We start from the raw sequence: 12,236 nt of genomic DNA on the forward strand, positions 1-12,236 counted from the left end.
AATCGCTGCCAAAGGTGCTTCAACAAAGTACTAAGTAAATGGTCTGAATACATAAGTAAATGTGATATTTGAGCATATATATCTTTTTTACATCTGTTTAATCAATTTTAGAATAAGGCTGTAAAGTAACTAAATGTGGAAAGGGTCAAGGGAGGGGTCTGAGTACTTTCAGATCATATTGTGACTAATGATGTGGGCCAGAAGGTCCATCCCACCTACATGAAATTCCAGGCATTTTTCCTTCTTACACAAAAATGTCATTATCATAATTTTCACAAATTCAGTGTTATCAACCTCATAGTGTGGATATATCATTAAAAAATAGGAAAATACGTGTTTAACTGCACTGCCTCTTTAACCTATGTCACTGTTGTTTTAAGCCGCCTTTGCCGTCGCCCGCACAGGACACCTGGCTCACGCCCGGGATGTCCCGGTTCCAAATCGAATGCAATCAACGCTAACCCGGTACAACCGGGGCATGTCCGGAGCATTAATATAATCCCCTAACTGAGACTGTTTTTGGGCGCGTGCCCAGTATCCTCATTTGGCCCCTGTTGTCTTGCGCGGCGCCTGCGTTGTCGAGAAAGGTTTCTTGCTGGTTGCCTCTCGCGGCCTTAATTGTGTAAATTCGGCTTCCGGAGCTAGATACTTTCTGTAATAGCAAGAAAAGACCGGTCGGCATCGATTATTGCATATTGCCTTAAATTAGCTAGTGTAAGGAAATATGTTTGTTTAATATCTTAACAGCCATACATGCATGCATAGCTAGCTCATTCTAGTAATGTAACGGTTGCTTGTTAGCCAGCTCACAGTCTAGTTAACGCCGACGTCTAAAACCTAGCTAACGAGCTTAGCAAATGCTAACCCTTCCTAGCTAGCTCTACGTTGCTTGCTTACTTTGGATATTGTTATTTACCTGCTTGCTTAGCTAGGTCTATGAGACTGCTGGAAACTATACGGACCTACCTCATCACTATAGTTAGGTAGCTGAATAATTTGGTTGGCAGGATATATATGTGGGAGTAACGTTCATTCCCGAGTCCGGGCAAGAAGTACCCGGAAGGGACGCGCAACTGCCGCCTTTGTTGATGTATGATCAAGCTAACATTACTGTAGACAATAGCTAATAGTTGCAGCGATTAGACTGTGTGGGATCCGGCAATCAAGCGTTGAAGTCTAATTTGGGATAAATGGTTCGAAAAGAAAGGTGAGTAAACTAACTAGTCTCTCATCAGTCACCACATCCACTGAAGGCCTGGCTTGCTTATCCATGTTTTGGATGGGGGGGGGGTTCTGGGAAGTAGCTAGCTTGAAAATTGGGCAGTAACCCAGCCAACTAACGCTAGTTTGCTAACCTAGCCAGAATGTTTAGCTAGCTAACACCGACAAAGTAACGGTAACGTATCTACTGTAACTTGATAACATTAACTAGCTAACCAGTTGAACTAATTTAGCTAAGTGTTTGAATTTGAATTATCACCATGGAATTAGTCACCAGGTTAGCCAATCAACTTCTAGCATTTTTTTTTTTTTACTACTTGGTGACCGTAACGTAATGTGGCCTAGCAGTAAGGATGTCCTGTAATACAGATAGTTAACATAGCTAACGTTAGTCACACAACTACTAGCTGGCTAGGCATTTTAATTATTGCCCAGTTTTCTAGAACTCCCACAAATAATTTGGTAACCGTTAAGAATTTTCAGCGCTCTAAAGTCAATAGATTGTCATCTTGTAGTCCTAAAAACCGGAAATGAGTTAAGTTCAGCCATTCCTATGGGGGAAATTAATGTTGTTGTTTTTTTGCATAAACGTCGAAAATAAGGTCAGATGTTAACACAGGCTTAGGAGTTCTTATACGTTTTGTTCTACGGTATAATAGCAGTCAACATGCCCTTTATGAATTAGGAAGTCGTTACGTTTTTTGATTATTAGTATGTTTCAAAATTCACCAAGTGACGTAAGCTGAAGGTTCTTGTAGAACCAATTGTATATATCCTAAACCTGTGTTTACCACAACTTATTTTCGGTCATTATCCCCAAATCCTATTTATTTCCCCATAGGCTTTGGCCAATCAGCCATGGTAGAGTTAGTGCCTACAAAAAGACGCCATTACTATTGCTCTCTATAGGTTACAGATGGCACCTGTTAGCTGGCTATGCTAACGTTAGATGAGTTTGCCAACCAACCACTAGCTAGTTGGCTAACAATAGTCAGGCAATTAGCTACCTACAATAAAATGTCTTTATCAGTACACAGGTGAAAGTAAGTCATATTTAGGTTAGCTAGCTTTATGTCCCATGTTGTGAGGCGAGCATAAAACACAAATCATTGGGCCAGTTCGTTTTGCATGGCTGGTGCACCAGATGGTTGGAGATTTCCCTTAAACACATGCTCCGAAACTACTGTCTGTCTTCAATTAGCCACAGGATCCCTAATTTGAAAACCACTGTTTTCTAGAAGCTGTGCTGCTCTATTTTTCACCTATGTGAGCCAGCTCCTAGCAATTCGACTTGTCGCCAATGAGCTTCATCCCCTCCAATGAGCTTCATCCCCTTTTAAGTGACATATAGTAAGATGCATACACAGCAGAGAGAGAGCAATAACATGGTGCAAATATCTACACACTTGTGGTTTAGTACGCAATTTCAGGGATCACTTTTGGCTCGTCAGTGCTACTTTCAGAACTCCTGGTTAAAAAGTATATGAAAGTACCATAGAAACTCTTAAGGACCAATGGAATGGTCTAAAATGTGTGAACTCTGCCCACCTGGGGCACTGGGCCATTAAAAATAACTCACCCATTGGCAAGTGAAGTGAGATGGCTCACGTCATCAGCCTAGTAATAGTAGTACAGTGTTTTGGTGCGTGGTCACCAATGTTGCCAGCTCGGGACTGTATGTACAGGTCCATGTTAATTTGTTGATCTTAGAAGAATGCTTACTTCACACTGTTGCCTTTCAAGATTGACGTAGGTAGCTAGCTATGTCAATGGATGGACAAATTGGCTATCATCAACGCGTGGGCTAAAAGGGTTATTTAACAGACTGCGGTGGCCATGTTCTTAATGACTAACCTCCAACCATGTCCCAGAGTGGAGAAATAACCGATAACAACGGTTATAATTCAACTACTTCACTTATTGAAGGCCTGATAATCTTTTGCCTTTCACATGTAACCACCCACATGGTTTACCTGGCTAAATTGCTATTTCTGTCACCAATTGCCCTTAGTATGTCGTTGGTAGGACTGCATATAATGTAAGCTACACGACTTAAAGCCAATGGGATGGATTGCTTTGATAGCATGGCAACATGCCAGAGATGGAGGCTGAAGTCATCCAGGATATGATTATGGATGTGTCCCAAATGGAACCATATTCCTTATTTATGAGATTACTTTTGACCTGGACCCATAGGACTCTGGTCAAAAGTAGTGCACTATGTAGGGAATATGGTGTCATTTGGGACACACATTGAGTGGCGGTAGCTTACAGCTCTGAAGTCACAGCCAAAAGCATGTTCTGTGTCTTGATTTTTAAGTAGACTTTTTATGTAGTGCCCTGTTACCAACAAATGAATCTGACAGTTGGTTTTTATCAGGGTCTCTCCCATTTTAATTGCTTGACAGACAGTCCGTCTGGCTGTCAGTGAGTGCAATGAGTCTCTCCAAGCGGCACCAGTGATGGGGGGGGGGGACCTGCCAGGGGAGAACAGATTGTTGACGATGCACTTTTCTCATGTGGAAGGGATTGGGGATGTGGGCTGATCTGACAGACAGGGAGTGAGGAGAATGGTGGGGAGGAGGAGACTGTCTGCCTGAAAAGCAGATTCTCTGTTATTGGATGAAGTATTAGGCCTGCTATGCACTTAATGTTCCGTAGCATATTTCTGGAAAATGTTGTGAGGAGATTAATATGTTAACCGGAAGTATTTACACACAGAAATGTTGGGAACAACATGTTATTGTCTATCTGTCCTGTATCCCTCCCCTAGACTGTTATCGGCCGTTTGTTTGATGCATCCTATCCCCTACATAGTGCACTATTTTTGAACAGCTTGGGCCCCTGGTTAAGTGCTCTACATAGGGAGCAGCCCTGTTTTCTGTGTCCTGGGCCTGATCTGATCTATGGAAAGTGGTTTTATTGATTTGTTCTGTTCTGTGTTTCAGCCCAGCACTGATTTAGCTGCATCACTATCACCACCACAGCCAGTCTGCATCTCCTGTCCCCACTACCTCCATCCAGTCCCCTGTGCCTGCCTGTCTTGTCTGCTCTGAGAGAGACCGGTCTATCTGGGCTATACAGAGCAACGAAGAACAAACACAGCCGACATTGAAGCACCAGCACTGACTGGTTTTTGGCTCTAGAGACCACACCAAGGACTTAGACAGAGAGCCCAGTTGGAGGGTAACTTCCTGCGCCACTCTTAATTAACACTAAGAGGGGAACCAACCTGATTTTGATCACCCTGCATCCTGTCTTCTCTTCCATAACAGGGGAACAGAAGGAGGAGTTGCTACTTTAGTTTTTTTGCTGCAGAGGTCTTCATCCTGGTCCTGGGACACTGCGTATTGTTTTGGTCAACACCCCTGCTCTGTTCTGCCCTGCCGACATCAGCCAACGGTGGTGTCACAAAGCAGAGGGGTCTCTGTACCCTGTTGTCACTTTGATTTATTCTCGCACATCCCCCCCCCCCCCCCCCCCCCGGGTTGGTTTTGAGTCATCACCGCTGTCTGCCTGCCGACATCAGTCATCACAAAGCAGCGGGTTCTCTTTCTGTAGGTGTCTGCAGTAGTTTTTAGGTTATTTATCCCCCCCCCCCGTTTGGTTTTGGAGCCCGGTTCTTTTACCGGCTGCTTGAACTGCTGAAACTGGGGCGCGATTCATGGGATGCAACCATGTCGGATCTCAGTGAGCGCAGGCCAGTTAACATGGACTACGCGGTCTCCCTGCTGGAGCAGCTCAACTTCTTCTATGAGCAGAAGTTACTGACTGACGTGGTGCTGCTGGTGGAGGACAACGAGTTCCCATGTCACAAGATGGTCCTGGCCACATGTAGCTCCTATTTCAGGTGAGTTAACGCCGTTCGCTGGCCGCTGTTACCTGCGGAGTGCACTACTTTGAGTGCACTACTTTGAGTGCACCATAGGCTCTAGTAGTGCACTCTACTGTCACAAGATGGTCTTGGTCACTGTGGAGTCTTCTGGATTGTTCTGTTCAGCAGAATGTTACGTACAAGTACTACAGTTAAGCAGCTTGTACCTATGATGTAGACCTAGCCCTCAACCTGCCTGAGCAAGCCTGTTTGGGAACCCACTAAGTCACTCCTGGCCTGTGTCTGAAATGGAACCCTATTCCCTATATAGTGCACTTCTTACTACGTAAGGAACATTGTGCCATTTGTGACTCACTCCTGGGCTTACTGTAGAATGTGTGTTTTGGGGAGATGGAACTGTGAAATGGTTGATTTAGGTCTACATTTTGCTTTCCAGTATTCACCTATGTTGGAAACATGACAAGCATTAGTCTGACACTCTTAGGATTAGGCTACACGTACCATGTTCTCCCTGAAGTTATAGTGTGCCTTTCAAATGGTACCCTATTCCCTCTTTTATTGCCTTACTTTTGACCAGGCACCATAGGGAATAGGGTGCCATTTGGGATACAACCGTGGTCAAACAGTGTTTTGTTTTAAGAAATATAGAGATGTGTTATTGTTTGTCCCTTAAATGTCAGACCCTACTTCTGTTTGTCAGTTATTAATCACTATTTGGTGGTAGTAGAAGAATGACTCAACTTGAGTCTGTGGCTCAAGAGAAGGTAGGCCCAGGGGGCTCATTTAGAAGCACAACATTACATAGCTGAAGTGCAGCACTGCAGAGGAGATGATGCCTGGGGAACCCCAGACACCACATTGATTTATATTCAACGCAGGACAAGCTAGTTAATCTAGTAATTGTTTTTCTATAAGTTTAAAGCTAGCTAGCACATTACCTTGCCTCATTGCAGCCACGAGGTCCTTTTGACGCTGCGCTCGCGCAACAGGTGGTCAGCCTGCCACCAAGTTTCCTCATGGATTGCAATGTAATCGGCGTCCAAAAAGGCAGATTAATCGGTTGACCTCTAGGTAAGAGACTGCGTGAATCAGGCCTTCATGGTCAAATTGCTGTAAAGAAACCACTACTAAAGGACTGCAATAAGAAGACTTGCTTGGGCCAAGAAACACGAGCAGTGGACAATAGACTGGTGGAAATCTGTCATGTCGGTCTGAATCCAAATTTTTGGTTACTCCGACTGTGTCTTTGTGAGACGCAGAGTAGGTGAACAGATGATCTCCACGTGAAGTTCCCACCATGAAGCATGGAGGTGGTGTGGGGGTGCTTAGCTTCTGACACTGTGATTTATTTCAAATTCAAGGCACACTTAACCAGCATGGTTACCACAGCATTCTGCAGCGATACGCCATCCCATCTGGTTTGCGCTTAGTGGGACTATAATTTAATTTCAACAGGACAATGACCCAACACAACTCCAGGCTGTGTATGGGCTATTTGATCTAGATGGAGTGCTGCATCAGATGACCTGGCCTCCACAATCACCTGACCTAAACCTAATTGAGATGGTTTGGGATGAGTTGGACTGCAGAGTGAAGGAAAAGCAGCCAACCAGTGCTCAGCATATGTGGGTCCTCTTTCAAGACTGTTGGAAAAGCATTCCAGGTTAAGCTGGTTGAGAGAATGACAAGTGTGCAAAGCTGTCATCAAGGCAAAGGGTGGCTACTTTGAAGAATCTAAAATAACACTTTTTTGGTTACTACATGATTCCATATGTTTCATAGTTTTGATGGCTTCACTATTCTACAAATAAAGAAATGCCACACGTTTGACTGGTACTATATATACACGACAAGAGCTTATGTAGCCTAGTCTTTTGAACAGTAGTAAAGATCCAGCAGACACATTTACTGGCTGCTCTCCTCACACCCACTCGTCCTCACCAATTCCCACGCACACCACTCGGTATCCGGTGACAACATGCAAAGCAGTTCCCCTCTTGGGTTCACAGAGGTATCCATTCTCTTGCTCTTGACGCATTCTGCCCCCCCCCCCCCCCCCCCTCCCCTCCCCAGGAGGTGTCCCTTCTCTTCCTCTTGGCACTCTCTGGCTCTCCTCCCTTTTACCCTCCTTGCTGCAGTTAAAGGGGCCCGGGGGGGGGGGGGGGGCTCTGGCGTACTTATATTAGTAAGGGAACCCTTGTCACGCAGGCAAGCAGAGCCGGGTTGGTGAGGGCGCATGTGAGGCGGGGGGCATGCGGGAGGGGTAAGCTAGTGACAGAGGATGCTTGCAAGGTTGTGTAATATCCAGCCCAGGGCCCTGCTGTAAAGCAGCATAAACTCACAGGTTTTGGTGACATGTTCTTTTTAAAGGAGAAAGGCGGTGTCACAGACAGCTGTGTTGGTGTCAGGATGGCCTGGAGGCGGGGTGATACTAAGAGGGCTGGGTATGCCAAGCTGGCTGGTGTGTGGTTGAGCCACAGCGTGGAGGGAGCATGCTGTGGTCTGGTCACTGGGTCTAGTGCCTGAGAAGTCCAACTGGGGTTGTTGGGAGTCTGTTACCTACCGCTGATTGTTTTCTGCTGGATCCCCAGTCAGATAAACGGATGTTGTAGATCAATCCTAAACTCGTCCAAGGCCTCTCACGTTTTTTTGCCCTAGCACTACACGGCTGATTCAAATAACCAAAGCTTGATGATGAGTTGGTTATTTGAATATAGCTGTGTAGTGCTAGGGAAAAAACCAACGCATGGACCCAGAGGGGGCCTCGGGACCAAGTTTGAGGAACCCTGTTGTAGATGACTGTCTAATATGTCACGCTCCGTATCTGTCACAATACGAATGAGTTACTTCGCCCATAGCAGCAAACTACTGCTCTTAATGAAGATGTGAAATAGCTGACGTCAACCATTTTGAAATGAACAACATTTTGATGAGCTGTCTGAGTACTGACCCCTGTTTTCTCCCTTTCCAGGGCAATGTTTATGAGTGGTCTGTCTGAGAGTAAACAGACTAATGTTCACCTGAAGAACGTGGACCCTGCCACTCTCCAGATCATCATCACCTACGCCTATACAGGCAACCTGGCTATCAATGACAGCACCGTGGAGCCACTCTATGAGACCGCCTGCTTCCTACAGGTGTGGTACCAGTCTCCTATTCCCCCCCCCCCCCCCTTCTGGGTCTCAACATTACTCTACTGATCTACAGAGGTAGTCGTGTCTGTCTTTGAGTCTCATCACATCACTGACCCTCCTATTTCTGATCAGTGGACATTACTGGATGTATATGCCTAATTGAGTTGTGACTCTTAGTAATATAATTACAATGTTGATCTTGCTATTTCTCTATAATACCCCCCCCTTCCCTGTCTAGGTAGAGGATGTGCTACTGCAGTGCAGGGACTACCTGGTGAAGAAGATCCATGCAGACAACTGTGTCCGGATGCTGAGCATCGGGGATCTGTTCTCCTGTGTGGAGCTGAAGCAGAGCGCCAAGCGCATGGTGGAACACAAGTTCCCCGTGGTCTACCGTCAGGAGGCCTTCCTACAGCTGTCCCATGAGTTGCTGGTCGACGTGCTGTGCTCAGACAACCTCAACGTAGAGAAGGTGGGTACACTTCTCTGGTTATACGTACCTAATGTACTTTCTACGTACTTAGAAATATTCCTACCAGTATGTATACTTTTTTCATTTTTATTTTATTTTTTACTTCGTCTTTATGTTAGTTCTATGTGTATTTCTTATCCCTGAGCTGTAAAGCAAATTACCCCTAGGGGATAAGAATATGGCTTCTGGCTACGCAAAATGACTGCTTGTAAAACTGATACCCATGGTGTTGTCACAATGTAGTATGTTTGATGTTTAAATATTATCTTAGGAGGAGACGGTGAGGGAGGCTGCCATGCTGTGGCTGGAGTATAACATGGAGGCCAGGTCCCAGTACCTGTCCTCAGTTCTCAGCCAGATCCGCATCGACGCTCTCTCCGAGGTGACTCAGCGTGCCTGGTTCCAGGGCCTACCGCCTAACGACAAGTCTGTCGTAGTGCAGGGCCTCTACAAGTCCATGCCCAAGTTCTTCAAACCCCGCCTTGGCATGACAAAGGAGGAGATGCTCATCTTCATGGAGGCCACGTCAGAGTGGCCATCTGACATGGGTCAGGTGATGGCGGGCCCCAACCACACGGTGGTGTGTTACAGCCCGCAGGCCGAGAAGGTCTACAAGCTCAGCAATCCGCCCGGCGACCTCCAGAAGGTTGGGACGCTCGTCACACCCGACAACGACGTGTTCATTGCCGGCGGGCAAATCCCGCTGAAGAACTCGATCGCCAACCACGGGAAAAGTGGCGGCAAGCAACAGGCAGTGTTCCGCTCAGTGGATAGCTTCTTCTGGTTTGACGCCCAGCAGAATGCCTGGGTGCCTAAGACGCCCATGCTATGTGCCCGCATCAAGCCCTCTCTGGTCTACTGCGAGGGTTACATCTACGCCATCGGGGGGGACAACGTAGGCGGGGAGCTAAATAAACGTACCGTAGAACGCTATGACTGTGAGAAAGACGAGTGGGCTATGATGAGCCCCCTCCCTTGCGCCTGGAACTGGACCACGTCCGTAGCAGCCCACGACTGTATCTACGTGATGACCCATGACCTCATGTACTGCTACTTTCCTCGTGCTGACACCTGGGTAGAGATGGCCATGAGGAAGACAAGTCGCTGCTTCGCCTCCGCTGCCACCTTCGGTGACCTCATCTTCTACATTGGGGGGCTCCACGTTGTCTCCAACTCGGGCGTCCGCATGCCCACCAGCACCATCGACGGTTCCTCCGTCACCGTGGAGATCTACGACGTCGGCAAGAACGAGTGGCGCCTGGCCGCCAACATCCCTGCCAAGCGCTACTCGGACCCGTGCGTGCGGGCCGTGGTGCTCCTTGGCGCTCTGTGCATCTTCATGCGGGAGACTCACATGAACGAGCGCGCCAAATACGCCATCTATCAGTACGACCTGGAGCTGGACCGCTGGTACCTCAAGCAGCCCGTGTCTGAGCGCGTGCTCTGGGACCTGGGGAAGGACTTCCGCTGCGCCGTGGGGAAGCTATACCCATCCTGTCTGGAAGAATCCCCGTGGAAACCACCCACCTACCTGTTTTCCCCCGACGGGGCTGAGGAGTTTGAGGTGGACGGGGAGATGGTCTCCCTCCCTCACATATAGCTCTTAACCTTCCACCTCTCTGCCCCCAAACGGAGTCCCCGAATTGCCCTCTGAACTCTGGGTGTGACGTGTCGAGGGATGGACCTGAAAGCCAGAGGGGTAGGTTTGATGTCTGTTCCAAAGGGATCTGAGCGCTACAAGGCTGTTCTGCTGGCTGGCTGTTGCTGACAAACAAGCTTATACAAAGCCTCAGACATTGAAAATATAGGAGAAACTAAAAAGTAATATGGGAAAAAAAGTAGATTTGTTTTTTCTTTTGTCCGTTGCAACTTCAAGTCTGTTATACTGTTTCTACAATGTGATAATTGAAAGTTGACTGATTTGTGATGCACTTACTGGCGAAAAGCTCCTTGGAATAACTGTACCAAAATCCTCCTGGTCTCCACCTCTTTCTCTCTTCTATCACCACTGTTGTAAACCCACATCCATCTCTCCTAGGGACACGTGGCCTGTGTCCCAGCCATATGGTACCCTATTCCCTAAGTAGTGCACTAAATAGGTAATACGGTGCCATTTGGGATGCTCCTAGTATAGGAACATACAGGGCCAAGTGTTAGGGGGGGGGTTCTAGGTGGTGACTGCAGGTCCAGTCACTATCTGTTTTTTTTTCTTTCTTTTTCTTCCTCTGCTCCAGACACGCAACCCCCTGCCTCTCCCCTCACTCCTCTAGTCCCCTGCTCACACCTGCCTGTCTCTTAGGCTGTGTGTCCCAAATGGCACCTGACTCCCTACTTTTGACCAGGGCAACCATAGGCTTGTTAAGCTGGCACTGTGGCGCTCTTGCCAAAAGTAGCGTCCTATATAGGGTTCCATTTGGGAGGCATCCTTAGTCAATCTCTCTGGACACAGATCTTCCACAGAGCCAGCCAGCGGTTTACAGAACGGAGCTCACCCTAACCAACCGCCATCTCATCGTCATGATGGGAGGTTTTATGCCGGCTCTTTATTTTTGACAAGCGCGGGTCTCTGCAACAACACACGCCTCCCTCACGCTATAGATTTTTGGGCTCATGCATTTAAAAAATATATATAATAAATTCCCCCTAAGCTGCTGAAATATATATAAAAATATATATTTTTCATGTTTAAAAAAGAAACTGTTAGTGTGGGGGAAAACAAACAGGTTCTATTTTGTATTAGTATTTTTTTTTATTTTAAATCAGACATTACTGTAGTGTGATTGTGTTTAGGTATCCACCCCCCATCAGATTATTTTCTTGTGTGAAATACTGAGGAATCTTGCTGCTGATTGGGTCTGGGAAGGAGGGCTGGCCCAGTGCTGTTGCTATGGAAATTGTCCAGGCAACCACTAGCGGTAGTGGAGAACGACTGGAGGGTGGTATGGGAGGGAAGGAGCGGACGGAGCTGCTTCATGGTTCCTACCTTAAACATGAGCACAGGTGCTTCATGACAAACCTTACTAGCATGTTTGGCTGCATCATGTTCCTTTGGCACTGTATTTTGAATGAACGTTAATTTATTAAAAAACATACCAAAATGTTCTCAAACAATGACTTGTTATTTTCACATTGGTAGACGCATGCTTGGTTTTGTTTTAAACATGTTTGTACCTGTTAATCCAGTCTGCTCACAATTAGATTTAACCTATTTACATTTTCAGTTAGTTATACAACCATGGGACCTATTATGCCTGCTTAAAATAGTTTTGTCCTATTCGTTGCCTGACCTAAAAGGCATCCACAGAAGCCCTGTCGGTAGCACCTCTGAATAGCTATAACTGGAGCTGGTTGCTTCACAAATGGCAACCTATTCCATACAGGGACTAGGGTGCCATTTGGGACAGCTGCTGAAGCCAAACAAACATCGCTCTGCCTCCCCCTCCCATAGCTTTTGAGCTGATAATCTGAAAGTCATCCGTGAGGTCCCTGGGTTCGCGTGTGATGTTATTGAACTGAGGCACGTGGCTGCAGCCTGTTTTTGTCCGGTAATGCTACCACATGTCCTGGTACACCC

General features: G+C 46.8%; 1 protein-coding gene across 1 annotated transcript; it reads left to right on the forward strand.

Moving 5' to 3' along the window:
- The first annotated feature begins 543 nt into the window (after positions 1-543).
- On the forward strand, positions 544-11,762 carry LOC115130278 (kelch repeat and BTB domain-containing protein 2-like). Its single transcript, XM_029661248.2, has 6 exons — positions 544-1,207; positions 4,170-4,407; positions 4,497-5,071; positions 8,028-8,193; positions 8,429-8,662; positions 8,934-11,762. Exons 3-6 carry the CDS (start codon positions 4,899-4,901, stop codon positions 10,260-10,262), a joined length of 1,902 nt encoding a protein of 633 aa, XP_029517108.1. The 5' UTR covers positions 544-1,207; positions 4,170-4,407; positions 4,497-4,898; the 3' UTR covers positions 10,263-11,762.
- Positions 11,763-12,236: the final 474 nt, after the last annotated feature.

The sequence above is a fragment of the Oncorhynchus nerka genome, linkage group LG6, assembly GCF_034236695.1.
Source record: "Oncorhynchus nerka isolate Pitt River linkage group LG6, Oner_Uvic_2.0, whole genome shotgun sequence".
NCBI lineage: Eukaryota > Metazoa > Chordata > Actinopteri > Salmoniformes > Salmonidae > Oncorhynchus > Oncorhynchus nerka.